This window comes from Anser anser (assembly GCF_964211835.1).
Source record: "Anser anser genome assembly, chromosome: 1".
Taxonomy (NCBI): domain Eukaryota; kingdom Metazoa; phylum Chordata; class Aves; order Anseriformes; family Anatidae; genus Anser; species Anser anser.
The window spans coordinates 143,058,174-143,085,549 of NC_139720.1; the positions used below are offsets into that span (position 1 = coordinate 143,058,174).

Below are 27,376 nucleotides of genomic sequence, written 5' to 3' on the forward strand. Positions count from 1 at the left end.
CAGCGCCAAGTACCTCCCTTTGGTGGAGGGCAACATACGCAGGCATAGCAGAGCTTCAACTCTTATCTTACCCCATCTTATCTGTGGTTGTCATGTGGTGAGCAGGATGGTAGAATGTGTTTGTATTTGGTAGATACAATTTAGAAACAGTGCCAGAAAGTGCAATCAAAAAAAGCAGGGTGGGACAAACAGGACAAGGAAGGATTATTCTCCGCTGCTTTTGCGAAGTGTTTGTAACTGGCTTAGCGAGTTCAGCAAACGTGTTTACAGTGCACTTTTACCAAGAATGAGAACCTGCCTTGGCAGTCCCAAAGTGCCCGTGATTTCTGATTACTTTGGAAGGAACCTAGGGATGTTCTTTGCTCTATCTGCCCGTGTGTTTTCAGGTAAGTTAATCAACAGTGACAGCACAGCGTTAAAATGCCTGTATCCGATTCCGTACTGGCCATGTGGTTTTGAAGAGCTCTGAGTCCAGCAGCGGTGTGTGAGTGAAGCAGAGAGCCCCGCACACTGGCGTATTGTGAGCGCAGCGCTCCCAGAGCGGCCGCAAGCTAAGTAACCTCCAAACAGCCCGTCACGGCTACTTCATAGGTGTTGAGTTCGCAGGCAAAAGCTTGGCAGTGAGATGGGACTACACCTGTACGTTCAAGTTAGAGCCAAAAAATAGCTCACCGTGACACACGGCATGACCAAGCTGTCAAGGCAGCCTCTTGAAAAAGCTAACAAACAGCTGGTGTCCCCGAGGGGCTCCTTCTGGCACCTCCATCTTGGAGGTACACGGTTTCCTCAGCTACGGAAGCGTGCTTCTGCCGCAGCGATAAGAAGCTGCCTGTGATACAAGAAGAAAAAAAAAGGAAAAAAAAAATAGAAAAAAAGAAGTCAGTGACAGTCTGTTGCGATCGCAGCTGAGGTAACAGCGTGCCGGGCGGGGAGGGAAGCCCGGCCCTGACGTGCGGCTGCCTCACCACCACCACCGCCGGCTGCAGCTGCCCACAGGACGGGGTGAGGGGCCCCTCTCACCCTCCTCAGCCCTACACAGACTGCCGGGGAGCCAGGCAGCAGGTAGGCAGCAGTGGGGTTTCCCCCGGGAGCCCTGGGAGCTGTCAGGGGGGTGGGGGGATCGGGAAGGTGCCCACCAGCCCGAGCTGGGTGTCTGGGAGTGGGACTTGAGTAGGGCAGCAGCCTACGTGAGCTCGCAGCGGGGACCCGTGCTCTTCTTGCCAGTCATGTCGCAAGTCATTTGGCATCAGCCGGGTTGGGATAATCCCTTTCCCTCCAGAAAAATCGGTACAGGTGTGCAGGTAATCTTTGAGGTCCTGTTTTTTTTTTTTTTTTTTTGGGGGGGGGGGGCGTGGGGGGGGAGGGGAGGGAGCGGGGTGGTGTCTCTGACCAAAATGTTGTCTTTTGGCTAAACAGGGCTGGAAACTTTACAAGCGGGGGTAAAATATTTCATAAAAGGTCAGTGTTTTCCTCTGAGAGTAATGTGTGGTTTGATCTGACTCAGTTTCGGAGAGGATTTATGCAAGTACGTTTTCTCTGAGTTTAAGCGTTGGCTCCTGGGCCGGATCGGTGTGCGTAGCCCGTCACAGTGCTGTCGGCTTGCTCAGCACGGGCTGGTTGGGGACTGGGAGCGCCGTTATGCTCAGGTCCTCTGCTGCCGGGCAGCCGCAGCCCCACTCACGTGCGTGTTTCGAGGAATAGGTAAGAATTATAATGCTGTAAAGTGTTTTCGGCCCCTATGCGGCAAGGGATGTGGGTGATTCACAGAAAAATGGCTAAAAATAGATTGTGAATGAAAGTCCCGGTTCCGTAACTACCTCTGAATGGGTGGGCTAACACAGCTCTCCAGCGTCAGCTATATTGCGAGCACAGGCATTTGTTGCAAACATTTTTCCTGCATCGGGAGAGACTTGACAAGTTCTCATGAAGAGTCAGGGCAGGCTGTGCAGTTAGAAGAAGCATTTAAGGTAGTGTATATGTATATACGTTTTCTGATTTTAAATATTTGTGGGTTTATGTAAAAGAAATGGTGTCATAGTCTTGTGCGTGTTAGTTCTCTTCAGTTCCGAGAGCAGGAGTGTTGCACATTTTAATCCATCCGTGTGTTTGAACAAGACACTCAAAGAAAAAGTGCTGTGAGTGTGCAGTAATTACCAAAAGCCATGGTTCTTCAAAGTTTTGATGAGAGTATATGTCTTTTTTTTTTTTCTTTTTAATTGAGTATATCTACTTTGAAAGGGCTAAACAGAAGAGGAACAGGTGGCTGTACTAGTTTAATCACAGATTTTGATGAAAATTACGCTTTACTTGGGCTGTAATTGCAGCTCAGGTGCATGTATCATTGAAGACCTCTTTGAGACACTTCTGCCTGTCTGTCTGTCCTTTAAACTGATGAGAATATTTCCTTTCAGGGTGAAACTGTGGACATGGCCTCAGATACAATGATTTTTTTCCCCTCTGGAGAATTTGGGCAAAAATAACTGCAGCTGAATTCTGTCCTGAGTGGTAAAGCTCTACAGGTCACTTGCAGACTCAAGATGTGGACAAAATGGCTGGGAAAAGGGAGAAATTTAGCTCTTTGTCATGGCATAATGTGGTAGGAAAAACATTTGCACTTGACTCTGCAGTCATACTTTATTATTTTCAGCATGATTTATGAAAACATGTCTACAGAACAGAGCCTGTTTTGCTGTCAGGTATAACTTAAACATAAATGGAAGTTTTTTCTTCAGATAAGTAGTACGGGTCTCTTCAAAGCCGTTCATGTGCATGGTTTTACACAGTGCTATGTATTTGTAGCTTTTCCATGTTGGCAACAGAGCAAGTTAAAAAAATAACTATTTAGAAAGAACATTGAACTTATAGAGAAGGAGGGTTCTGAAAGACTGTTCTTCAGGACATGGCAAAATACTACTGCTGGATAGTTTCTGAATCTGCTGGTGGGGCAAAAACTGCTTGGAAAGCATATTTGAGACAGAGTAATAGGGTAAGGTAATAGAACAGAGCTTATTAAAAAATGATTCAAAAAGTTATAAAGAAAATACCTGGTCATAAGTGGAGTCCATTCAGTCCTGTTTTCTCTTTAAATTATTTCCATTAAAATATTTTCATCTTCTTTAAAATTAAAATATAGAAATTTTAAGAATTACTGTCTATTCATCACATTTAGTGAAGAAAGGTGGAGTTTTGTACAAACACACATGAAACGCCTCTGGTGATTAGAGCTTAGTGTGTTTCTTTTTATGCTCAGCGTTCTTGTGGGGACTTAACTCCTTAAATCTAAGCAAGAAAAGACGTGCCTGGCAATTAGAGCAGAAATTGCAATGAGGGAGGAGCGAAGAGAAGGGGAAGAAGGAGTAAAGCAGGCATTGCAAGAAGCAGTGGGTATGACTCAATGTATGGCACACTCCTGAGTCAGTTTGGTGAAGAAAGACACAGCAGCCGGAAGCATCATATTTGATTATTGTTTAGCTTGGTGATTAGCTAAAGATTTTTAACATCAGGATGGGATTCTCCTGATTGTTCTTCAGCTTGTATAACTGCATTTTTTCCTTTCATAGCCCTGTAAAAAGTGTAGTAGGTATCTGCAGAAGGTAGCTTTCAAGAATGGAATTAGCAAAATTGTCAATAAATTATATAAGGATGGAGTCAGCATTAACTTTTGTGAAGGGAAGTCATGGCCCACAAACACTACAAGTGTATTGGAAGTGTAGATGTGTATGTGAACACACTGGCTGCAGGAGACATGGTTAATATAATCTGTCTTAATTTCCAAAAGGCATTCAGCGGAGCACTCGGTGAAACCAGACTGCTATGGTATATGTAGTCTCACATGTATAAATAAGTAGTTAAAGATAAATGCTCAGTTTCTGAAGTGGAGGAAGATCGCCAGTGGAGTCCCAAGTGAATCTCTTCTGTTCAGCCTATTCTTTGAATGATCTGGACAATGCAGAACTGTTGCAGTGGCAGAATTTGCTGACAATACAAAGTTATTCAGGGTAGAAAGTGGAGGTGTTAATTGCAAAGAGTGTCATCAAGATGTCATGATAGCGATGCAGGTAAATGTAAAGAAAATTTTAAATGAAAATATATGGGTGAAATACTAACATCACATACACAGTGGCTGACTGGGCTTCCCTGATTTTTTAACACTCAGTGATGAGATCATAGGCCCATGAAAATATTAGGTCAATACTTAGTTGTAGTCAAAGAATAAATAGAAGTTTAGAAATTACTATGAAGTTATTAGAAATTAGTCCAGAATAAATAATTGTTTCAGTTTATAAATCTGTAGTGCACCTATGTTTTGATGACTGGATGCCACTTCTGGTTTTTCCTCACCATCTCAGGCAGGCTGTAGTGTACCTGGAGAATCACACTGAGGGGATGAGGTTGGCAGGAACCTCTGGAGGCCACCTCGTCCAACCCCTGCCCCAGCAGGGCCACCCAGAGCAGGCTGCCCAGGACCATCTCCAGGCGGCCTTTGGAGATCTCCAGGAAGGTACAGAAGATGGTGGCAAAGATGATCAGAAGTATGAAATCAGGCTCCATCTAAGGGACTGTTAAAAAGATGAAGACTAACTTGTAAAAACAAGAACTGGGGAGGAGTGTGCTAGAGATGTGGAAAATTCTGAGTGCTTGACAAGCTGAATAGGAAATGTTCACTCTTTTTTTTTTTTTTTTTCTCTTCTGGTATAAAAGTTAGGAGCTGTCAGATAAAAAGAGCAGATAACAGGCTCAAAACAAGCCAAGGCAATTTTCTGTGTCAGTATTTAAAATTTGTGGCTCCTTGCCATGGTTTCAATGGGTTTGGAGGGTGTTGGACTAGTTTCGTGGGAAAGAATCCGCTGGGGGCTATCAAGTATCTAGAGACTGACTCTGGCATAGCTTCCTAAATCATAAATTGATGGATTCTAGGAGACTATTCCAGAGGAATGTCTGTATATTCTTGTTCTCTTGCACTTTATTTCCCAAGTCATCTGCTATTGGCCACAGCTTGAGACAGGATATTGCTTTTGAGGGACCTCTGATGTTGCTGGCATAGACATTCTTATGTATAGTTAGTTGCCTGTCACATTCAATCAGAATTTAGCCTTCCTTTTCTAAGAGAAAACATGTTATGTAGTGGGGTGGCCTCATAATTATTGCTTTCTAATCCTAGAGATGGTTGTATTTTCCTGTAAGGTAGATAGTTTCTTTTAACATGCTACAAACACATAAAGTGAATACACTTATAAGAGAAAAGTACAGTTGACAAAAGACACTGAATATGTAATAAAAATGTGTAATGCAAATGTTGATTTTCAATTGTGGAAATTTATATTGTAAAACACTAATTCAAAGTTTTCTTTCCTTTTCTGTAGGGAAACATTACAGCAAAAACGTTACTTTCCTGTAAGATCACAACAGCATTTCTGTCTTTAATTATTGCAGGTAGGTTCATTGGTGGCTATGGAATGCCTTGTTTAGAAACTTAACTTGTCACATAAGTAATAGTAATTTTCTGTGAAAATGGTTGAAAATGAAATTTAATGGTGAACGTTAAATTTATGTGCATGCCAGAGAGATTTTTTAAAAACATTTCTAAAAGCAGGAGCCTATAAAACATAAAGTGTGATACCTTATGTACTATCTTACACAGAATCACTTAGGTTGTAGGTGACTTCTTGAGATCATCTAGTCCAATCTTCCAGCTCAAAGAAGGGTCAGCTGGAGCAGGTTGCCCAGGACCATGTTCAGTTTTGTTTTAAACATCTCCACAGATGGAGGCTCCACAACCTCTCCGAGCAACCTGTTCCAGTGTTTGATCACTCGAACAGTAAGAAAGTGTTTTCTTGTGTTCAGATGGAATTTCATGTGTTTCAGTGTGTCTCATGCCTATTGTCCTGCCAGTGGGCACTGCTGGGAAGAAGCTGTCTCCCTCTTTTTCATTCTGTTCCATCACATGTATATGTTTACACATTGATAAGATCCACCCCACCACCGAGCTTTCTCTTCAAGTTGAACAGTCCCATCTCTCTTGGCCTCTATGATGCTCCAGTCCCTTACTCATCTTTGTGGCCCTTCACTAGACTTGCTTCAGTAAATCCATTTCTCTCTTGTACTAGCAAGTGCTACTCCAGATGCATCTCACCATTGCTGAGTGCAGGAAGGATCACTTCTCTCAGCCTGTGGGCAGCACTCTTTCTAATGCAGCCCAGGACACCTTTAGCTACCTTTGCCATGAGCAAGCATTTCTGGCCTATGGTCTGCCAGGACCTGAAGGTGGTCTGGAGTCTCCTGGATCCTGAGGGGATTTCCTCCCCATGTACAGGACTTTGCATTTGCCTTTGTTGGACTTCATGAGGTTCCTGTCAGCTCATTTCTCCAGCCTGTTGAGGTCCCTTTGAATGGCAGCACAGCTCTCTGGTGTATGAACTGATGAAAGGAATTGTAGTTCTAACTTTCCAAAGTGTGTTCATGTGACTTTTTTTCCATGTTGGAAAATACAGCCATTTGACAATTAATACAACATCTAGATTTTTGTAAAACTACGCGAGTATTCAGTTTAGTTTCTGCCCTTCAGCTGTCAACCAAGAATCCAGTGCATGTTTAAAACTTTTCAAGCGGATCAATTGAGTTGGTGTCATAATCTTGTCTTACTACCTAGAATCTTGCTGCTGTGCCAGATTGTTAGAAGAAAAATACTCTGAATTTCCATTCCTTGAGTTTCTATTGTCTGTGGATGGACAAGTTCCTACACTCATCAGTCGTTTGGATATTCTCTTTTTTAAGCTGAGTTAAAATAATGGCCAGCATTGGGGGAGAGGGATTTCACGGAATGTAAAGCAGGAAGTGCACAAAATATGATACTGTTTCAGAGCCTTAGGACTTAGTGGCAGAAAAATGTATCAATTCCTGTGGCCACAGCAAGTAATTATTGGTCTTCATTTCATAACCATCAAAGTTATTATGGAGCAATCTGTACAGATATCTGAGCTATTCAGTGTTTTGTTAAGCAATTTGGTGTGCATATAGGACATCTGCATGTACTGGATGGATGTGGTGAGAACATTTAGGTAGAAATGCTTGGGTAGAAATGCTACCTTGACATCTCTGGATGCTCTCTGGAACCCTTAGCTGTGTCTTCAGTGATGGTCAGAAAAGCAGAATTTTAGGAAAGAAATACATTAGAAAACAAGGCTTTGTTATGCCCTATATAACTTCATGGCAAATGTGTATCAGTTGAACTCTGCAATTCTGATTATTCCATCTGGGAAAGACTGGGTCAAAATAGGCAAAGAAGTAGGTGACAGTGTTGTCTGAGATGTGATGGCTTCCATATGAGAAGTCATTAAATGAATGAGGATTCTGAGGTGAAGAAAAGAGATGACGGAGGGAAGGTGTGGCAGAGGTCTGTAAAATCATGAGTACAACAGAGTAGGCAGATAAGGGAATGTTTATGTTGCCATTTCTCATAACAAGAAATAAATGATACCCAGAGAAATAATAAAAGGCAATAGTTTTTCATGAAGAGCATGAAAGGGAAGAGAGGGGCCAAAAACAAAGTATTAATTTACATGTTCTGTCCTACTTTACTTTCTTATACATACGGAACTGACTGTTATCAGAGACAGGCTTTTGGACTGGGCAGACGCTTGCAGGGCTGTGCATGGTTGTTCTTGCATTCTAATAAAACGAGTTATTTTAGATAAATAGTACTGACTCGGGAATGTAACCAACATATCCAGAGTTGGTGCCTTTTTTGTCGTACTGACAAAAAAATAAAAATACAAATCATGTGGTGTTGCTCTTTTCCCATCTGAATCTCCTTGGGTTCAGGGGTAAGAATATGAGCTCATCATAAGCGCTTGTAAAAGTTCCTCTCTAAATGCTCATAAAATGAGAGGTGAGTTGAAATTTCCATAGCAAATTACTTGTGCAACTGCAACTTTAACTTTCATTGTCCTCTTAGGACATTTGTGTACTGCAAGTAGAGTTTGCCTTGAAAACTTACTTTGCCTATACTTAAGTGAAAGTAGCAAATAAAGATGTTAAATTTGAAAAATGTGTGTGCACATGTGTCTTATGCATGTGAAACAGACTGGAGAAATACAAGGACTCTAATCATTTGCGTCTGAACTAAAACATACAAATGACAATCAGATGCAAACAAAGTGATTCTGTTAAGCGTAAAAGTTGCATTTGGAAAACAGCACTTCATTTCAATAGCATAACTATGTCTGTATATTATTGAATAATGCTCTCAGCTCCAAAGACAAGGGATTATAATTGTATTTTAGTAAATGACTAAAGAATGAAGGTGGACACCACAATGAACTTTGTAAACATGATCAAGATACGAGTTCAGTGTATTCTTTCACGATGTTTGAGGTTTTCTTTAATGTTTATCTCTTTCCTTTAGAGAAATGTGAAGCCTATGATGTGATGTTTAGGCACAGTCTTGTGCCTGATGGGCAGCCTCTTGCTATTACATGTTCTCTGGAAAAGAGCTTGAATTTTAAAAGTGGAGACTACAACTTAACATGGTATAAAGTTGGTAACCAGACAGCTGTGCCTAGAGACAAACTTTCTAGAATTCATCAGCAGAAGAATTTAATTTGGTTTCTCCCTGCAATGGTAGAAGATTCTGGAGATTACGAATGTGTCATAAGGTGAAGGTTAAAAAAAATTAAATTGCTGTAGAAATGAATTGCAAATGGAATAACTTTTAAAAAGCAAGTAGGATTTTTGGGGTAAGAGAAATACTAACTAAGAAGGGAGAAGAAGGGAGAATATGTTCACAAAAACTAACTCTATACTGGGGGATGTAAATCTGTTTTTTTTTTTTTCATAGTAGGCAAAAGTAAATCTATAAGAGAAATTATAAATTGTAGTCCTCTCTTTCTTCTCCAAAAAGAATACAATATATTTTTGAGTTGGAAAATATTTCAAGTAGCTTAATTTAATTATGTTATGTTAGTTGCAGGAATTTGACAAGCTATAGCAAAATGTCTACAAAAGTAACAGTTTTCAAGAGGATTGATGGTTCATGCTTAAATGAAAAATTTGCTGTAGAGGAGGTGGTATTCACTTTATCATCTGCAAAGGTTGTGTGTCCACACTTGAGTTACTTCAGGAATGAGAAGAATATTCTGCCTGTTCGCTGGTATAAGGTAACAATGCCCTCTTTTTTACTGACATAAATTATTTAATTATTATGTCAATTATTTAAAATATAAGTAACTGAGGTTTATGAATTGTAGGAGAAAAACTACATATTTATTATAAATGTGAGAAAAAATATTTTAGAACAACTGGAGGAGGGGGAATAAGGCTTTCATCTTCTAAAGTTATATACATTTTTTTTGAATAATGGGATAGAAATTCAGCTTAAATGTAGCTTTGACCCATGTATCCACTAGGTGGCATCTTTTAACCTGCTAGTGAAACACTGTCATTCATTTCTTTTGTGTGGAAACAGACTTGGTATGTACTTTGTGAGACAAAGCATATCCATTGTGTGTTCAGTATTGTTCCATCAAATAAATGTCATTTCGTATTGTTCACAATCATTTAACGGCTCTTTCTGTTAAGAACATATTGCCATCCCCAGCATTACTGCCTCATGCCTGTGCAGTCTATAAGATACTGAGAATATTTGAGTACCTGAAAAAAATAAGTCTAATTATTGAGTGATTCTTCCTTAACAAATACTTTTATAAAACCTGACCCCTCCATGTCACTTCCTTATTTCTCTCTTTAAGATATATATATATATATATATTTAATATAAGAACAATGGGTGTATCTGTGAATTAAAAACTCAGAGTCAAAATGAGGTGTGGTTTGCTTTTATTTTAGCCCCCTTCCCCTTCCTCAGGCCCCACAAGGAATCCATCCTTATGTTGTGGTCCACTGAAAGCTCAGATTGCATTAAAGAGTTACAAATCATGTGACAGTGATATGAGTTCTTTACACATGTTTAGGACTGTCAGCTATTGAAAGGGAGAAGGTTTGCCTTTTCAAACAGTGATCTTGTGATTTTCAATGTGACTGTGCAAGATCAAGGAAACTATACCTGCAAAACAACATATATCTACAATGGAAAGCGATATAACATTTCACGAGATGTTATTCTGACTGTAGCAGGTAAGTAGATAAATTCATGTTTTGTTTGTAAAAATGACTCTACAAAACCTTGTCCAGGTTTCTAATGACAGCTAAAAAGATTCAATTTGTGGTAGGCACGCATAGGACTATTAGTTTGCACCTAAAAAAGGGAAATAAATGCTAGATGAGAATTTATATATTTTAGTCTACTGTTGCCACTCTGTTGATTACTCTCCCTTTGTAACTTGTAGAGAGAAATAAACTTTCCAGAGTGTTGTATGCCTAGTACTAATGTAAACATCTAAACAGGAAGGTTGGTGTTGTACTTCCTTTAGATAGTGCTCTGGGCAGAACTGTAAGGCCTTTAACTGGAGTACAGAAATTTAATTTCACCTTTATAATAGTGAAAGACTAAAACAGATGAATTGCAGTCTAAAATTATTTCTCTCCAGTTTGTATCTGTGAGTTGCTGACTGATAAGCTAGCCAGACTGTAAAGTGGTAATATTGTAGATATTTACCCATATCCTTCTCATCACCTCTGCCTGCAATATTACATGATTTATATGTCATGGAACAGACAGTCTGTCATCGGCATGATGACATCAGATTAATAACACTACATTTTGGAAAGGGTGGAGTGAAGAATAGTTGATCTTCAAGTCATAAGTAATATGACTGTCTTAGATATGACACTCTGAGTATTGAGTGATGTCTGTTGTAAAATTGCTGTCAACCTTGTCCATAGGACAGGGTGTTTTTAGGTTGCTGTTTGGTTACAGAGCATAGAACAGGCTGCAGCTGTCCCTGGTTTTCTGAAAAGGACTTTCTATCTTTTGCTTAGTGAGCCCACCAAAAAAGCCTCCAGAAATATCTTATCCACGAAACAACTCAATTGAAGTGGAACTTGGTAAGTAATTTTCTCTATAAAAAAAATATGATTTTGTATCCTAGTGAAAATTCACGCCCAAGAAGAGTGTGTGCTTGTTTTCTTTAGAAAAACTAGTTCAGTGACCAGCTCAGTTTCTCCTTTACATTAGTCTCTTGCAGGAGAAGTGTTTGGGAGTGGGAAGGAAAGAGACAAGGGGTATTGCTTACAAAGTCATAGAAAAGCTGTAGGGAAATTTCTCAGATGCAAAGAAAGTTATAGGGAAACCAATTGATTTTCTGTCACATCAATTGCTTTCCATCACTCTGAAAGAAATTCTGAAAACAGATCTATCTTTGAGTCTGCAGGGAAAGTGATACCACAAAGGGAGACATCTTCCTGATTTGGCCTCTCCATCCTATCAGTCTCTTTTTGAAACAGCACATCACTGAATCTATAGACACTGTTAGAAGAGATTTTCTGAAAGGGTGTGGGGCCTTCCTTAGCTGGTCTATATGGGTGTCTGTGAACAGAACTGTAAAGCTTTTAATTAGAGTATGAAAATTAACTTTTCACTTTGTAACACAATTTTATAGGCTCACAGGTTACAGTGGATTGCAATACAACAGGTGCTGATGGGTATGAGGTGTTTTGGACAGGCAACGGTGTGTATATTGATGTATTTTATATGAGCAGAATTTTTGCAAGGCGTTATGAGTAAGTATATTTTCAGATTAGAAAATACTGGGTTGGCAACCAAAGTGGAACTTTCTCACTCTTACATGAAATGCTTGCCTCCTCCAATTCACTTTCTGTTTGAAGTAGAAACTTGAAATGTAGTAGGTGCATGGATTTTGAGTGAATTATGCTATTTCTGGTCATTATAAAAATCTATCTAAATTTCTGACCTTGGGAAAAAGTGTTCTACAGAGGCTTACAGTCTCAGAACTGTAATGCATTTTCTATTGAGCAAGTTCTGGCCCAGAGGACAGAGACCTCTTTCAGTGGGGCCAAGCATGTCCTGCCACATGATCTTCAGACTGTCCCTCCTGTGTTCTCCTTGTCCTTCCCATCTACCTCTCTGAAAGGTTACAAGAAGAATAACCTGTGCTTTACAGGAGAAATTGAAACTTCTAGTTTTAAGAGTCTTGAGTTAGAGAAGTGTAACTGAGATCAGGTGGAGAGCTAACGGAAGATTTTGTTGAGGATGTGCGCTGAAGCTTAGTGGAGTGAGAGGAGAAAAGGAAGGCAGATATCCAATGATGGGTTGGGGTCTGGGAGAAAGACTGGCATTTGGACTGAGTGAAGCAATTGTGAGATAAGGTGAGGATGAAAGGCAGGTTAAGTGGAGTTAGGAGGGAAAAAATTTGACCTGACTTGGAAAGGCAACTAAAAGTGGAGCAGAAAGAAATCTGAAAAAGTGTCATAGATACGATAGGTTGGGAACCAAGGAACTGAAAGCTAGTTTTTTTGTCAGCCCTCATCTCATGGTGGTGCTATGAAGAAAAAATGTGATTGCTTTTATACGTTCTCAAGCACCATCTGTGAGGGAGAAACTGATGAAGAAATGAGAATGATATGTTCAAGGTAAGAATATGGTTCTGAGAAATTAAGTCCTTATCGTAAAACAAAGGGGGAAATAAATGCTGAATTCTTTTAGTGCTCACCTAGAGAAAACCCTATACAGAAGTCATATCTTGTAATGTCATAAACAATTGTGATGCCATAAACAATTTGACCATAATACAGTCATTGAGCTGATATCATAAAAGTGATGTTATTTTTTATATTTCCTAACACTTAAATGGTTGTCTTGTTATATTTGCAAACATAATATTCTCTGGATCTAGTCATTTGTATTAATGATATTGATTCATTTACTCCTTACAGTGTTCAAATTGCTATAATCTATTGGTCATATACTGATTTGTGTGGTCCTATATGTGCTTTCTATGATTTATTTCAAGCCTTTATTATTATTATTATTATTTTGCATTTCAAATGGTAATTAGAGTATGTTTTAAAGGAAGAAAAGTTCTTGGCTAAATAGGCTGGTTAGTTAATTTTGCATTTGAGATCTACTGTTAATGAGGTAGTAATATCCCTCATTTTGCTGATGGTTAAAAAATTACTTAGTTTGAACATCAGTAACACATAACAGAACACGACTAATTGAATGTGCAGCTTTAGCGTTATTTTTTTTTGTGCCCTTATGCAATGGGAATAACCTGTATGTTGTAATGGTGCAGCCTGATGTTACAGTTGTTCAGAGTCTATTCTGATCCTTGGGATGAAGCAGCAGTGTAGATCCTATTTCCTGCAGGTGGAAACGCATCATCAGTTAGTGTTGTCCGCTTTGGTTGACAACTTCAGTGTCTTTCCTGGCCCAGAGTTGCTCACCAGAAGATGATGTCCTTGTACTGGGGCCTCTTGTTAAGTCATTTCACGTTGTTCCATTTTCTCTTCAGCCAAGCACCGAGGCTCTCCACCTACTTTCACAGGGGCTGAGAACCCCCTGTAACAAGGGGGTTTTTATGTTTGTAAGATATATGTTTGTACTGTAGTCTAGAGATATCATATTTCTTTGGGGAAACACAGCTCCTGATAGGATTGGCTCATGTTTTCTGATGTTTATGCTAAACCTCAGTAAGAGGCCCAACTGCTGTTTGGGTGTCCCTCACCTAATGCAGTTACTCATCTGTCCAGTTGCCATTTGCAGATGGAAGTGACCGTTGTCATATTCAAGCTATTAGTGATGAAGCCATTACAGAAAGGACTGTGGTTTTATGGCTCTATTTGTCACCTTTTGGATAGGGAGGAAACTTCTTATGATGGACGCCCTATGTGTTCTGTGAAGCTCATAATTTCAGAAGTGAATAGTGAAGATTATGAACAACCATTTGTCTGTCAAGCTTCAAATGCCTTTGGGCAGGTTGCATCCTATATTATACTAAAACACAGAGGTAAGGACTACTGCTATTTTTTGTGGCCTTTGTTTCACTTGACTTTCCCAGAAGGGGTTTTGATACCAAATGCTCATATATCGCATCAATAGAATGCACCGGAATTACACTTTGTGTATTTATGCATGTACCCATGCATAGGGGAGGAGTCACTGTAGTAATGTATTTATCATTATTCAAATAATAGGTGGAAGTGAAAAATATGATATCCAAATTTGTATTATATTCGTGTGAAAGATCAGATTTGGACAAATTCAACATTTTCTTTTTATTGTTTTTATATTTTGTGCAGTTCCTGATGCACGGCCATGGCTGATTGGAGGGCTTCTCTCTTTGTTGCTTTTAACATTTATTATTTTAATAATCTATAAGATTTTCAAGATTGACCTGGTGCTTTGGTACCGGGATTCTGGATGTGCCTTTGTAAGTAAGGAAGGTAAGTGAGTGTGACTAATTATGTTGTCACTAGCCTACTGATTTTTTTTTTTCATTTACCATTATTTCTAAGCAATAATATGATTATTTAATAGAATGTATTTGGAATTTCCTTGAGAATTTTTCAGATATGCTTCGAAAGATTTTTTCAGTCATATGGGTGAAATATGTAATCATAATTGAGGTGATAAACACTGCATAATATTTAAGGCAGTTATGATGAGTTATGGTCAGAAAGAACTCCATATTTTTTTTCCAAATTAGCGTGTTGCACTCACTTTTCTGTAAAGCAGTCTCTCTGCGTGTAGATTTGTGGTCACTGATGATGATCAATAGGTGTCAGCAGAGCTACATCCCGTAGACTAGCTGTTTAAAAATGCGCATTAAATATTTATATTGAAAATGAGACTCGCATTTTCTCAGAGAAAAGCGTTTGTTTATTTGTTTGTTTTTGTGCAACTTCTCTGTCTTACCCATCACTTTCCTTATAAATCCTGCAAGTTATGATGGTTACATACCAAAGAGAAGAAATTCTAGTGGTTGTCTCTTCTGTGATTCTATTGTGTTTCTATTAATTATTATGTTATCTATTAAATATGTGTTTCTGTTGATGTAGTGTAGATAAATACATTGAATGAGTGTGAAAAAGTGGGAGTAAGTGCAACATAGTAGATATTTTGCTTGGGCAGCCCTCAGAATTCGATTGTCTGAGGTTGCCCAGAGCTTGAAAGTAAATGGATTACGTGCAATAAGATAGTTAACATATACTCATAGCTATCTGAAATGTCTTCACAAAAAAAAAAAAAGTCAACTTTTGTTAAAAGCTGAGTTTTCCCAGTAAATTTTAATATTCTAATGAAAAAAATAAAATCAAAGAAACTATGTTTTGTAACTTGTTGAACGAAACTTATCTTGTTGAGTTAAATTTGATTTTGCTTTAGTTTCTTCACTTCACTCCTGTTTATTATGCAATACTGACTCTCAAAACTTCAGGCTTCTTCTGGTCTCTATCTGCCTTTTCCTCTCGTAATTATTATGAAAGAATTGCCATTTTTCCACCCCCCTTGCTGGTGGTTCATCATAAGTGGAGAGAACTGCTGTTGGGTTTGTTTCAAGAGAGGTGGCGAAGAAAGTCCTGCAAGACGACACTTTATTAATGTCCTGGCACCTGTGGGGCTGGGGGCTCCTTCCTGCAGGCCCCAGGGTCTTGCAACCAGCTCACTTGCTGGCAATGTTCCTCCCCATGACAGGAAAAAGAGATCGGGTTCTGTGGTTCATCATCTTCCTTTTGACCTGTAGAGCATTTTAATGTTTTGCTGTTATTCTGTCAGGCAGGTGTGAATAAGTCCCTCATTACTATTCTTTAAGCAGTTCAAAATGAAACCTTCTAATAACCTTGCTGTTTCTCCCTTTTTAACAGAAACATTCGTGTTTTTTTTAGATGGGAAAATCTATGATGCGTATGTCCTGTACACAAAAGGCAGCGGAGGCAGCAGCTTCTATCATCTGGAAACCTTTGTTCTTAGAATACTCCCCAGTGTTTTAGAACAACAATGTGGATATAATCTCTTTATATTAGGAAGGGATGATTTACCAGGAGAAGGTATGGTTTAATTAGCAGGGTTAATATATTGGGGTTAGAAGATTACATATACAACTGAAAAAAACAGCTATTATTGGAAAGCAAATTTAAAACCAAGGTTTTTTGTTTGTTTGTTTGTTTTTACATGGAGAATTTGACCTCTCGTCCATTGGATAATTTGTTAATTTCTAATTGTTTTGTTGTTGTTGTTGTTCCATACCCAAATTTCTGCTTTGATGTTATAAGGGTCTGCATTTTCTTTCTAATGATAAACAAGCTCCTGGGGACTGAAGAAAACAATTTTTGTCAGCAATTTTATGCAATGGATTTGAATCATGGATGATGGTTGGGAGATCTTAGACCTATCAGTTCTTTCTCTGAGCTAGTTGCTATTTCATATACATATATATATATATATACGCACACAAAATTTAAAAACTATGAAATATTTTGCATCAGTTATAAACTTTCTATGCAAACTTTGTTCTTTCAGCTGTGGTCAGTGTTGCTGATGAAACCCTTAAGCAAAGCAGAAGGCTGATGATTATTTTGGCATCAGAAGCACCTAGCTGCCTGTTAGAAGATGCTTGTGAACAACAATTAGCTATGTATAATGCTCTCATCCGTGATGGGACTCAAGTAATTCTTATAGAAATGGATGAAATACTGGACTACGCAAGCATGCCAGAATCAGTCAGGTACATTAAGCAAAAACATGGGGCTATCCAATGGAAAGGAGACTTCTCAGAAAAATCTTCTTCAGCAAATACAAAATTCTGGAAGAATGTACGCTATCAGATGCCATCTAAGAAAAAAATATCTCATTCTGAAATTTATTTATTGCGCCAAACTTTGAACAGTTCCACAGCGAAGGGAAATTAAGACCCACTTATTAAAATAATACTGCAAATGTAATTCTAAAATGCTTTCTACACAAATTCTGTGTGTTATGAACAGTGTTTTCTTCAAGGAGTATAAACTACTCATCCTGTCCCCAAATTATACCCTAAAAGGAAAACGTGCAACTTTGTTTCTGTTTGGGCTATAAATAGTGACACAATTTATTGTGTTGGCCTCAACCGGACATTTGAAGTAAGTGTGCAGATGTTGGTGGACTGTTAAATAGTGGTAATCTACAGAAATGTAATATCCACTGAAGAACCAACCTTGAAGTCCATTTGTTTTCTAATTGAAACTGCAGATGGTAAATTAAAAATGTTTGTGTAGTCTGCGTTTTCCTAGCCTTTCTCTTCTTCTTGTTGCCCCTCTGTGGTTGTCTGACTTCCTCATTACCACAAGAATCTGTACTGTGCAAGCTCCGGGGGCCCTTCCTGAGCAACAGTCCTCATCATTGCTTTTTTAAGGGGATGGGGAAATATATGACATAACAGGTATATTTTAAACTCCTCATGGTACTGCATGCATTTCAGCTGAACAGTTGATTACCAAATGCGTTAGAGAAACGGAATGAAATCCATGACTTCTTAAACATTTATTGAATAATCCTGCGAGACCTCGTACATGGGTTTTTTCTAAACTTATTTGCTTGAAATGGTCAGGAAACTGAAAATATTTCAGACTTCTTGCAAACTCGAAGCTTTCTAGACTGTGCTGCTACTCAGGGAAACATGTTCTCATTTTGTGTCTAACCTGTGTTACCTACAAGCCTAGACCTTTCACTGAAAATTTGTCAAAGGGGCTGTGCTTGGGCTGAGCATCCTGGATAGGGTGGAAAGTGGCCAGTTCTGAAACCTGACAACAAGAAATCATATCTTGTTTATTTGCGGCAGAAAAAATATAGAGGCATGTGGCTATATCTACTTGGAAGTAGCTTTGTACTTCTGGGCCCCAATCCATTGTTTTGTGTGTATCACCATGAAAAGGGGACTGCTACTTCCTTTCCAAGATGGTCTGAAATGACAACAGTTTTCACTCTCCATCCTTGAAGAGCATCATCTGAATGCAAATGTGAATTTTACTTGCTTTTTGTGTCCATGTCTAAAATTGAGCAGGTTCTTAAGTTATCTTTCTTGTCAGGATAACATCTCTCACTGAGTCCTTTCAGATAGTTTTCAGACATTCATGCTCTGGTATATACTCATAGTTGGGCTTTATTTGTATTGATGGGACAGACAGTAAGATCCAGGAGCGTAACATTTATAAAGTGAAAGATTTGCAATAGCATTTCATGGTAGCTATTTCTTTGTGAAGGTTGAATGATATTCCTTATGAGCAGTGTCCCGCTGTCCTGGCTGTTGGGTTCACAGCTTTGTAATTTTCCACGGCCTCCACTGGCTAGAGGCATCTTCTAAGATGTTGCCATGTAAATTGAGATCAGAATAGATCCATCAGATGAGGTAATGTTGTTCTAGCTGTTTTTGAATCAGTCTTCTTTAGAAATGCATTGTGTTTAGGCTGGAACCTTTAAAAAAATAATTTTGGGAAACTGAAGAGTTTAAATAATCACTAACGTCAATTTTTGTATTGTGTTTAGGCTTAGACTTGCACAGAAAAATGTTGAAAACTACAGTTTGCTTCCAAGATCTTTTTTCACTTGTGTTAAAAAACAGAATCTTCTTATTTCCATGGGATGTAGCAAGGGAAATAATAAAGAAAAGATGCTGAAAACATGGTTGATTTTTTCAACCTTATATTTTTATGTGCTCTGATATAAAATAAATAATAATAATAAAAAAAAGACTCTAGGATTTGTAGTAATACAGATAAGTACATTGACTTGCATGGAGCTGTGCTGGTATTTTTTTGTTTCATCTGTGGAAGTGCTGTGATGATTTCTGTTGACTTCTTTTTTGTAGTTCTTTTCAGATGTTTGCTACAATATTTGAGACAAACATTTTTCCACTAAGACTCTTAAGGACTGTAAGTGAAGACAGATGATTGTAAATGGGCATTTATCTACCTGATACTTTCTTTCAAGCAACCACATTTAGTATGAGTATTTAGACATTTTAGGTTTTGTGTGTGTGTGTGAAAAAGTGGGGGAGAAAGGTTTTGGTTATTGTGGTTAATTGTTAGTTAACTCCTGGAGTGCAGCCCAACACAAAGTGCCTTAACCTTCTATCGTGGGAGTTTATTTTGCAGTTGAATTCTGTATCTGTTTTCTCGGAAACTTTTTCTTGCAAGACACATAAGAAAGCAGACTTTTTTTTTTCAGTTCAATAAAATAACTCCCATAGAGACAGATGTGCTGATTGTGCTTGATTAAAAATAAAACAAACCAAACAATAACAACAGATTAGTTAGCAAGAGGTTTGCTTCTGGAAACTTCATAGGTCCAGAAGAAAAAAACAAATGATATAATCTGTGAAGAAGTATTTGTTCACCACAATGGAGTAGATGTACTTTAGTTTATAAAATCAATGTTTATAAAATCTATGTTTATAATTATAAAAATCTAGGCTAAGGAGAAACTTTTTTTGTCTGAAAATACTTAAGTGAAGGGATGCAAGACACAGACTCCTGATGGCTCTTGAACAGGAGACGTTTATTGCCATTTTTCACTACTACATATACTTTCCCCACAGCCCCACGTGCTGTCCACACGCCTGAATCTGTCATACAACTGGTTAGAGACCCTCAGACACGCACCTCAAGCCAGCCAGCAATTGGCCACTGCCCAAAGCTCATCTTTAACACTAGCCAATTTACTTTATCTCGACCTTGCTCGAGTTTTTGGTTCTACCACTTGTTTCCTCATTATCTCTAATTCAGGGACGTGTGAAACAGCACAAAGCCACTTGCGAATCGCTTTCCCACAATTAAGGATATGTTTATCTCCAAGAAGGCATGTAAGTAGAATTGGTCACTAGCAGCTTTATTCCAGAGTACCCAGGTCTCTGGTTCAGCAACGTATGCTATGGCACAGGAACAACAGGAACAGTAAAGTTTTCTCCTCTCTTCCCTATGCTCATTATTTCCCCTCCTGCCAATGTAGGCAGCAGCAGAGCTAAAGGTAAAGTATGCCAAGTAACATGCATGCTTGTTCTCTTTTAAGATGTGATAATAATAAACAGGGCTTGTTGAGACAAACTGAACATTGGTCACTAAAAGTGAGCTAGAAAGCAACAGTACAGTTCACTTGTGTCCTCAGCCCCCTCTGATTGCTTCCCATGTTGAAATTGATTGGAAAAGGAAGTCTGATGTCTGCCAGGCAGCAGGCAGGACGGATAACATCTTGTTCAACATCTTCATCGATGACCTTGGTGAGGGAATAGTGTCCACCCTCAGCAAGTAGGCTGATGATAAAAAGCTGGGAGGAGTGGCCGACACGCCAGAAAACTGTGATGCCATTCAGCAACACCTGGACAGGCTCGAGAGTTGGGCAGGAAGAAACCAAATAAGGTTTAACAAGAGCAAGTGTAGAGTCCTGCACCTGGGAAGGAACAACAGTATGTATCAGTACAGGCTGGGGGATGACCTGCTGGAGAGGAGCTCTGTGGAGAAGGCCCTGAGTTTCTGGTGGACGACAGGTTGACCATGAGACAGCAGTGTGCCCTAGTAGCTGAGAAGGCCAAAGGGATCCCAGAGCGCATTAAAAGGAGCATGGCCAGCAGGTCAAGGGAGGTGATCCTCCCCCTCTACTCTGCCCTGGTCAGGCCTCACCTGGAGTGCTGTGTCCAGTTCTGGGCTCCCCAGTACAAAAAAGACAGGGAACTCCTGGAAAGAGTCCAGCAGAGGGCCACAAAGATGATACAGGGCCTGGAGCATCTTCCCTGTGAGGAAAGGCTGAGAGACCTGGGTCTGTTCAGCCTGGAGAAAAGAAGACTGAGGGGGGATCTCATCAATGTGTATAAATACCTGAGGTGTGGGAGACAGAGGGATTTGGCCAACCTCTTTTCAGTGGTTTGTGGGGACAGGACAAGGGATAATGGCCACAAGACGGATCACAGGAAGTTCCACACCAACATGTGAAAGAACTTCTTCACTGTGAGGGTGATGGAGCACTGGGACAGGCTGCCCAGGGAGGTTGTGGAGTCCCCTTCTCTGGAGATATTCAAGGCCCATCTGGACACCTACCTGGGCAACGTGCTCTACGGAACCTCCTTTGGCAGGGGGGTTGGACCCAATGATCTCTTGAGGTCCCTACAGTTCTGTGATAACACTGTGTGACTCCTTTTGAGAGAGCACCCAGGTCACTGTGTCTTTACAGTTAGCGTTAGAGCTTTGCTTAGCAATCGCTGTGATGATCTAGAGTCAGAATTTAATTCTGAAGAATGGTAGAAAGCTTACCAAATCATTTAGGTGATTTTTCCATTCCATAAGTGTTGATTTCAAATTGCTGCTGCACATCGGGTGCCTAAAAAGCATAAATTATTCTGGTTTGTTTTGGCCTTAGCATGGCAGTTTTACCCAGCTGGGCAGCTGAGCTCCACCACAATCTCCTTCTCATTCCCCCTCCTCAAAGGGAAAAGGGCAGAAAATACGTAAACCCAGATCTGTGGTGTTGTGCACCAGAGAACTTCCTCCCAATAAGATGCCTTGTTTAGGAATGACATACTCTGTGGTGACCTGACTTTTGGTGCTGACCTGTGGTGGGGCCCAGGACTGGGGCCCACCCCCTCTCCCTGCCATACATACCTATCCTGCCTCAGGATACATCTCTGGGTGACATTCATAAGTATTTGTTTAACCTGAGACAAAACGTGAAGTGCATTCAGGACACATACCGATAAGAATAAGCTAGTCTGAACATCCCAAGGATAGTCAAAGTTTTGGAAAGCTACCATAACTCACCTGGAGGAGAAGAAAGGGAGAGTGACCAAGTGGGAAAACAGATCTTCCCCTGACCCTACCTCAGAAACTGTTAATGATTACATCTTTCATGCTTTTTCTTCAGGGAGCCAGTCCATGGACGTGTCAGGGGGAGATGGCTATCAGTGATGTCTTTCTTTAAAGTTATCTCCTTGAAACTATAACTTCTAGTAATTTAAAGGCATCTGACTTGCCTATTGTGAAAACAGCCTTTCTTTTATGAACAGCACATTCTCACGATTTCCACTTAGTGAAAGTAATGATAATGCCACCAGTATCTACCCAAATCTGTTTCTTCTTACCAGAAAGCAAAATTTGAGTTCACATTAAGGCACCTTTTTCACACAGCCTGTTGTTCAATCTTAATCAATACTTCAGAACATTCTTCAAAGTCAGCCTTACCTGTATGCACTTGAGCTTCTGAGTTTTTTTTTTTCTTTAAACTATTTTTTATGTTTTTAGGGCTGGGATGGAAGCTTTGAATCCATGTAAGTAACTTTATGGAAAACAGACAAGATGAAGGAAGTACTCAAACTCCTCGACATTAAACAACTGTAGAACCCAGGAACACTCACCTGCTAGCTTCTAACCTTGAGTCACTTCCAAAGTGTTTCACAGTGAAGTAGCACCACCAGGGTTTTACTGCACACTGAGTCCATTTCACCATGAGAGTAGGAAAGCACCCTAGATAACCTGAGCCTCAAACTCCCCTGGGAAGGCAATTCCCCACATCTTCTCATGCTTCCTATATAGCAAAGGTCAAATGATCCACACCTGGCAGATTTCACTTAACAAGGGTGGAGCCAAGAGACCTTGTGGAATAGGCTCATCTACCTGGCTTCAATGTTTTAAGGTCAATCGCTCCTTATCACTAATAGAAATAACCTGACAAGGGGTTTAGTGGTTAGAGTTGACCTAATGAATTAACTACAAAAGGTGCATAAGGGTCATATTTCTGTTAGTCATTCTGTGAGGAAAATTAGTACAGAGCCTGTTAAAATAAGATAAATAAATAAAAGAAATAAATACAGGAAAAAAGAAAATGACCTTAAAGGCAAAATTGCTATCACAGATTTTCATCTGTCTAGTCACGACAAAGAATAGAGCAATCAGAATTCCTTTTCTTGACATTCATGTTATTTAAATTTGCTTTTCTGATAGCTCTTCTTTATGCAAGACTTTTCAAAATCTAGCCCCATGACCTCTGACTTCTGTATTGACTTTGGCTGCATATAAACTATCACGTAGAAACGCCAGGATCCGGATCCTCACTCACTCTTCAGGTCAAGGACTGGGCTGAAAGTTTTGGCTTTTATTTGTTTACCCACCTACATTCCTGTTTTCTGGCATGTCATGGGAAGAAGACTGGCTGGCTTGGGGGAGCTTCTGTACACATGGTTTTAGGCTGCAGTCAAAGTGTTACTCTAGATCTGGAATTTTGAAGATGGTTGCAGTCTCCAAGCTCAGAGACAACTACATATTAGTCTCGTGCAACTGACTTCTGTGTTCCTCGCACTAGCTGTTCCTTCACCTTCTCTTCGGACACAAGGACACGTGCCTCTTTCATGCTCCTTCATTAGTAAACAAACCAGGATAGATTAAAGCCTTTTTGTTTTTTGGAAGTTGTCTTGCAACGAAGATCCTTTGGTGACTGAAGGGTCTAAGAACAGCCCCAGGTGTGCTTCATATCGCCTTCAAATGTATGGTACTGCCAAAGCTGAAGTTTTCTGCTCCAGCTCTTGGGAGGCTGAGAGCAGTCCCTGGCTTTTTGGGGGAGGCTGGCAGTTGTGGGAGAGAGGGACTCAGGGGTCTGGTGGGGCTTCAGAAACCAGGGAATCATGTCATGCGCTTGTTTCCCTCCTTCCCCAGTCTATTTCTTTCTGCTGGAATCCCTTGAAAGAGCCCACCTCTTGTTCATCTCTTGTTCATCCCTTTCTCTCTTATTCATCTCTCATACTCAGTGGCATTCAGCTGCTACTCACAAAAAAAAAAAAAAAACAAAAAAAAAAAAACCACAAACCAAAGCAACAACAATAACTATTAATTCCCCTGCATTGTGTGTTACAACAGATCCTAGCTGGGCTAGGGCCTTTGAGAAGGGACTATATATATTTCTCTCAGAGGTGTGAATGATATAGGATAGTGGCTATTTCTACTTAGGGAGTAGTATTGGACAGTATTAGATGTTGTTTTGAAGGAATTAAAAAGAGAATGCTTGGCAATACCATCATGGGGGGTGGATTTTCATTCAAAAAGGATATTTTGCAAAGAAAACATACAATTTCTGAAAATAACCTTAAGACAACCTTTGGCAGCTGAACAACATCTCAACTGGGTAACAGGCTAATGGAAAAAAAAAATATCTCGTAATGTTTTAAAAAGTGTTTATCCAATCTGACCTAGACCTGGCAGTATTATAAAGTTTTTGTGTCCTGGCCCATGCTGGGGGAGAATAAGGGAGGAAGAGAGGAGTAATAATGGCAGCAGTATCTTACTTAATTACCGATTAAGATCACAGGTAGCATTTGAGCTGTTTGTGGGACATGTGAAGCAACTAAGTGCAGTTTTATCCTTGTATGTACCTCTCTCTAAACACAGATGTATATAAATGGGCGTATTTCACTGATTGTTGTTTTTCTCATTGAATATAACTTCAATCAGCCTGATGATCATCTTCTGATTTCCTCATGGAGGCCACCTCCTGGATCACAATGTTCCTCTCACAAGACTCAGTGTTGTGGAAATTCCCTTTACTTAGATGCAGAGCAGATTCTTGCTTCCCCTAAATGCTTCTGGTTTGCCATCAACCAAGTCTTTTCAAGCATGAGTACAGAGTACTTCTGAGTAGGAGGGGAAGGGAAGCAGAGGTTTTACAGACTGTATAGACTCAGCTGTGAAAGTTGTTACTTTTCACCTACAATGAAAATCTTCACCTGTATTTCATAACAGAATGAGGGATGTATCCACCTGCAGATTATTATAAATGTCTTGGTGAGGAAAAAAAGGCTTTTGACATGTGATGAAGTTTGGTTACAGATGGTATGTGCCTGCATGCTCCTTGGGACAGGGGCTTGTAATGGACAAAGGGAGAAGAGCTTGCTGCAATAGCTCCAGCTGACATACTCCTTGGGCCAAGGGCTGTCTTGCAGCCAAAGGATCCAGTTGACTTATGCTGTTTGCTGGGAAAAAAAAAAAAAGAGAGAGAGAGAGCAAAAACAAGCGCTGGAGAATAACACATAACACAAGAAACACTTTGCAGAGTCAGGCCAGCAGCCAACTGACACAGGCATTTTGTCCTCAACAGTGGCAAGAGGAACTTCTGAATATCTGATGGACATCTCAACAGCAGCACTGACAGCTTCACTGGGCATCTGGGCTGGCTCTCTGCTTGCTGAGGCAGCTGGGTAGGTCCCTGCTATCTGCTCCCCTCACTGTTCCAGCTTTGGGCAGGTTGCTCTGTCATCATGGGGAAGGATGTTATTTCTGAGGGCTCAGGTGGATGTCCAAGCTGAAGCCACCTTTGCTTTGGTGCTGCACCAACAGCTTCTCAAAGGTGCTGGCTCCAGCTGTGCCTCTTGTTGCCATCAGCTCAATCTGTCTTGGCTCTTGCACCATAGCCAGACAACTTCTGTGCTGCCACCATCACATAGGCTCCTCATGCAGTGTCTCAGGTCTGATCCTGGACTTGTCATCCTTACAGCTTCCTCAGGTGCTTCCTAAAGGCTAAGAATTGGAGCCAAGTGCAGGCAGGGTGCTTTGCTTTTCCATCTCCCAAACAAATGTCAGCAGGGAGTATGCACATTTGCAGTTGTTGAGCTATGGCTAATTCAGATTACAAGTATTTTATGTCCAGCATTCAGGATGTGAAACCTGAGCTCCATTGAAACCCCAGAATCGAGAAAACATGCTCTTGTCTAAACCCTGAAGTTTGGTTATGCTTCCTCTTCCCGTCAGTAGCAACAAACAAAACGTGATACCTGCCAGGTTTTGTGCAGCCTGTTTGGCCTGTGTTACTCCAATATTTCATGGCATTTTGCCCCTGCCTGTAGTAATAGGTGTCAAAGGAAGTTGCGCACTTGCAGTGGGATGCCTTAATCATACTTAGTCAGCAAATGTTTAGACTCTGGCACCCTGCTGACTTTCTCTCTTGGAGTAAAAAAAAGAAGTTTTTTATTTCCTGCAAAATCTATTTCTATTGGTGGGAAATAAAGTCCATGGAGTGAAGTACCAGAACCCAAACACTGTCCTGTAAGCCTTGTAAGCTGCATGGAACAGAGCTTATTTCCATTTAGATATAACTATGCTGAGTTGGTCTGTTGTCATTACACAGTTAACCATTGCACAGTTAACCTCCCTCAGAAGGGAGATGGAGATGTCTTTCCTTATTAAGGTGACTTTGGATGCTGAGAGTTATTAAAAGATTCACCTTTGCTCTTGAAGGAAACATCTTTCTTCATAGGTTCTTGGTTAAAAAACACACAACATGAAATCACCAGGGAAATAAATGCCTGCAGACATCACGTTGACACAGCCATCCAGTGTAGCTGAGTACTAGGAGAGGTGTGACACTTTTTCCCTCTTCTTCTGGTATGGTCTGACAGGTGTTTATGCTCTGGCCTTGCTGGTTTGGACTGTCCTGCTGTGGTGGTTTTACTCGGCTGCGCGGCCGAGCTCCACCACAACTGCTCTCTCACTCCCCCTCCTCAAAGAGGAACGGGGAGAAAATACGATGAAAAGGGCTCAACGGTTGAGATAAGGACAAGGAGAATGTTCAGTCATTCTCGTGACAGGCAAAACAGACTCAGCATAGGGAGATAGTAAGATTTATTGCCTATTACTAACAAGCTAGAGAAGCGAGAAACAAAGGAAAGAAACCAAAAGCACCTTCCTCCCCATCCACCCTCTTCCACCTCCTCCCCTCCCGAGCGGCGCAGGGGAACGGGGGAACGGGGGTTACGGTCAGTCTATAGCGCTGCTTCTCTGCCGCTCCTTCTCGGTCACTCTCGTGCCCTGTGCTGTGGGGTCCCTCCCACGGGATGCAGTCCTTGCCGAACTGATCCGGCGTGGGCTGCCCACAGGCAGCAGCTCTTCAAGAACTGCTCCAGATATGGGTCCGTACCACGGGGTCCATCCCTCAGGAGCAAACTGCTCCAACCTGGATCCCCCACGGGCAGCAGCTGCTGCCAGGTCACCTGCTCCTGTGTGGGCTCCTCTCCACGGGCTACAGGTCTGGCCTGGAATCTGCTCCAGCAGGGGTCTTCCACAGGCTACAGCCTCCGTTGGTGCAGCTCCATCTGCTCCACCGTGGTCTCCTCCACAGGCTGCAGCGTGGAACCTTCTCTTGTACCAGCACAGCTGTGAAGCTAGCCCAAGAACCAAACCAGCTGAAAAATAACTAAGTTTTTCCTGTTCCTCTTGGGCAGTTATTTCTTAGGCAGATCTATTTTCTGAGTGGTCTGCCATCTAGGAAAATACAAAGTTTTTGTTTTGTTTTGTTTTCTAGTACTGAAAAGGCAGGGAAGTCAAAGTGGTTGGTTAGGATGGCATGAGAAGCACTGCTCCTAAAGTATGGCTTTGGGAGGGTTAAATGGCTGGGTGATGTTCTGTCCTACTGTGGCCACACAATTTCTAGCACTCAAGCTCTACACACTGAAGTGTCGTGCCA

General features: G+C 40.6%; 2 protein-coding genes across 21 annotated transcripts; one reads left to right on the forward strand and one right to left on the reverse strand.

Annotated features, from left to right (window-relative positions):
- Positions 1–15: 15 nt before the first annotated feature.
- On the forward strand, positions 16–17,162 carry LOC310892618 (interleukin-1 receptor type 1-like). 19 transcript variants are annotated; one of them, XM_083820600.1, is made up of 14 exons: positions 16–1,062; positions 1,417–1,701; positions 2,412–2,596; positions 4,350–4,551; positions 5,364–5,433; positions 8,405–8,654; positions 8,963–9,155; positions 9,969–10,131; positions 10,936–11,001; positions 11,556–11,676; positions 13,774–13,922; positions 14,215–14,358; positions 15,778–15,960; positions 16,433–17,162. In XM_083820600.1, exons 3-14 carry the CDS (start codon positions 2,538–2,540, stop codon positions 16,819–16,821), a joined length of 1,989 nt encoding a protein of 662 aa, XP_083676726.1. In that variant the 5' UTR covers positions 16–1,062; positions 1,417–1,701; positions 2,412–2,537; the 3' UTR covers positions 16,822–17,162. The 19 variants fall into 19 exon arrangements, with proteins under 19 accessions (XP_083676726.1, XP_083676737.1, XP_083676738.1 ...); XM_083820611.1 differs by having other exon boundaries at positions 1,505–1,701; XM_083820612.1 differs by having other exon boundaries at positions 1,542–1,701.
- Positions 17,163–17,299: 137 nt separating this feature from the next.
- Positions 17,300–25,734, reverse strand: LOC310892622 (uncharacterized protein). 2 transcript variants are annotated; one of them, XM_083820625.1, is made up of 4 exons: positions 22,287–25,734; positions 21,190–21,256; positions 20,563–20,709; positions 17,300–20,332 (listed from the first exon to the last, which is right to left on the reverse strand). In XM_083820625.1, exons 1-4 carry the CDS (start codon positions 22,376–22,378, stop codon positions 20,015–20,017), a joined length of 624 nt encoding a protein of 207 aa, XP_083676751.1. In that variant the 5' UTR covers positions 22,379–25,734; the 3' UTR covers positions 17,300–20,014. The 2 variants fall into 2 exon arrangements, 1 of the variants encoding a protein (XP_083676751.1); XR_014578257.1 differs by lacking the exon at positions 20,563–20,709 and having other exon boundaries at positions 22,287–25,673.
- Positions 25,735–27,376: the final 1,642 nt, after the last annotated feature.

Coding starts and splice junctions, on each gene's coding strand:
- LOC310892622 (XM_083820625.1), bottom strand. CDS start 22,378: ATGGTGAAATGGACTCAGTGTGCAGTAAAACCCTGGTGGTGCTACTTC. Junction 21,257..22,286: donor TCAAGGTTAGAAGCTAGCAG/GTGAGTGTTCCT, acceptor TATGCTTTTTAG/GCACCCGATGTGCAGCAGCA. Junction 20,333..20,562: donor AACTGGACACAGCACTCCAG/GTGAGGCCTGAC, acceptor GTTCCTTCCCAG/GTGCAGGACTCTACACTTGC.
- LOC310892618 (XM_083820600.1), top strand. CDS start 2,538: ATGTGGACAAAATGGCTGGGAAAAGGGAGAAATTTAGCTCTTTGTCAT. Junction 2,597..4,349: donor CTTTGTCATGGCATAATGTG/GTAGGAAAAACA, acceptor TCACCATCTCAG/GCAGGCTGTAGTGTACCTGG. Junction 15,961..16,432: donor GGATGATTTACCAGGAGAAG/GTATGGTTTAAT, acceptor TTGTTCTTTCAG/CTGTGGTCAGTGTTGCTGAT.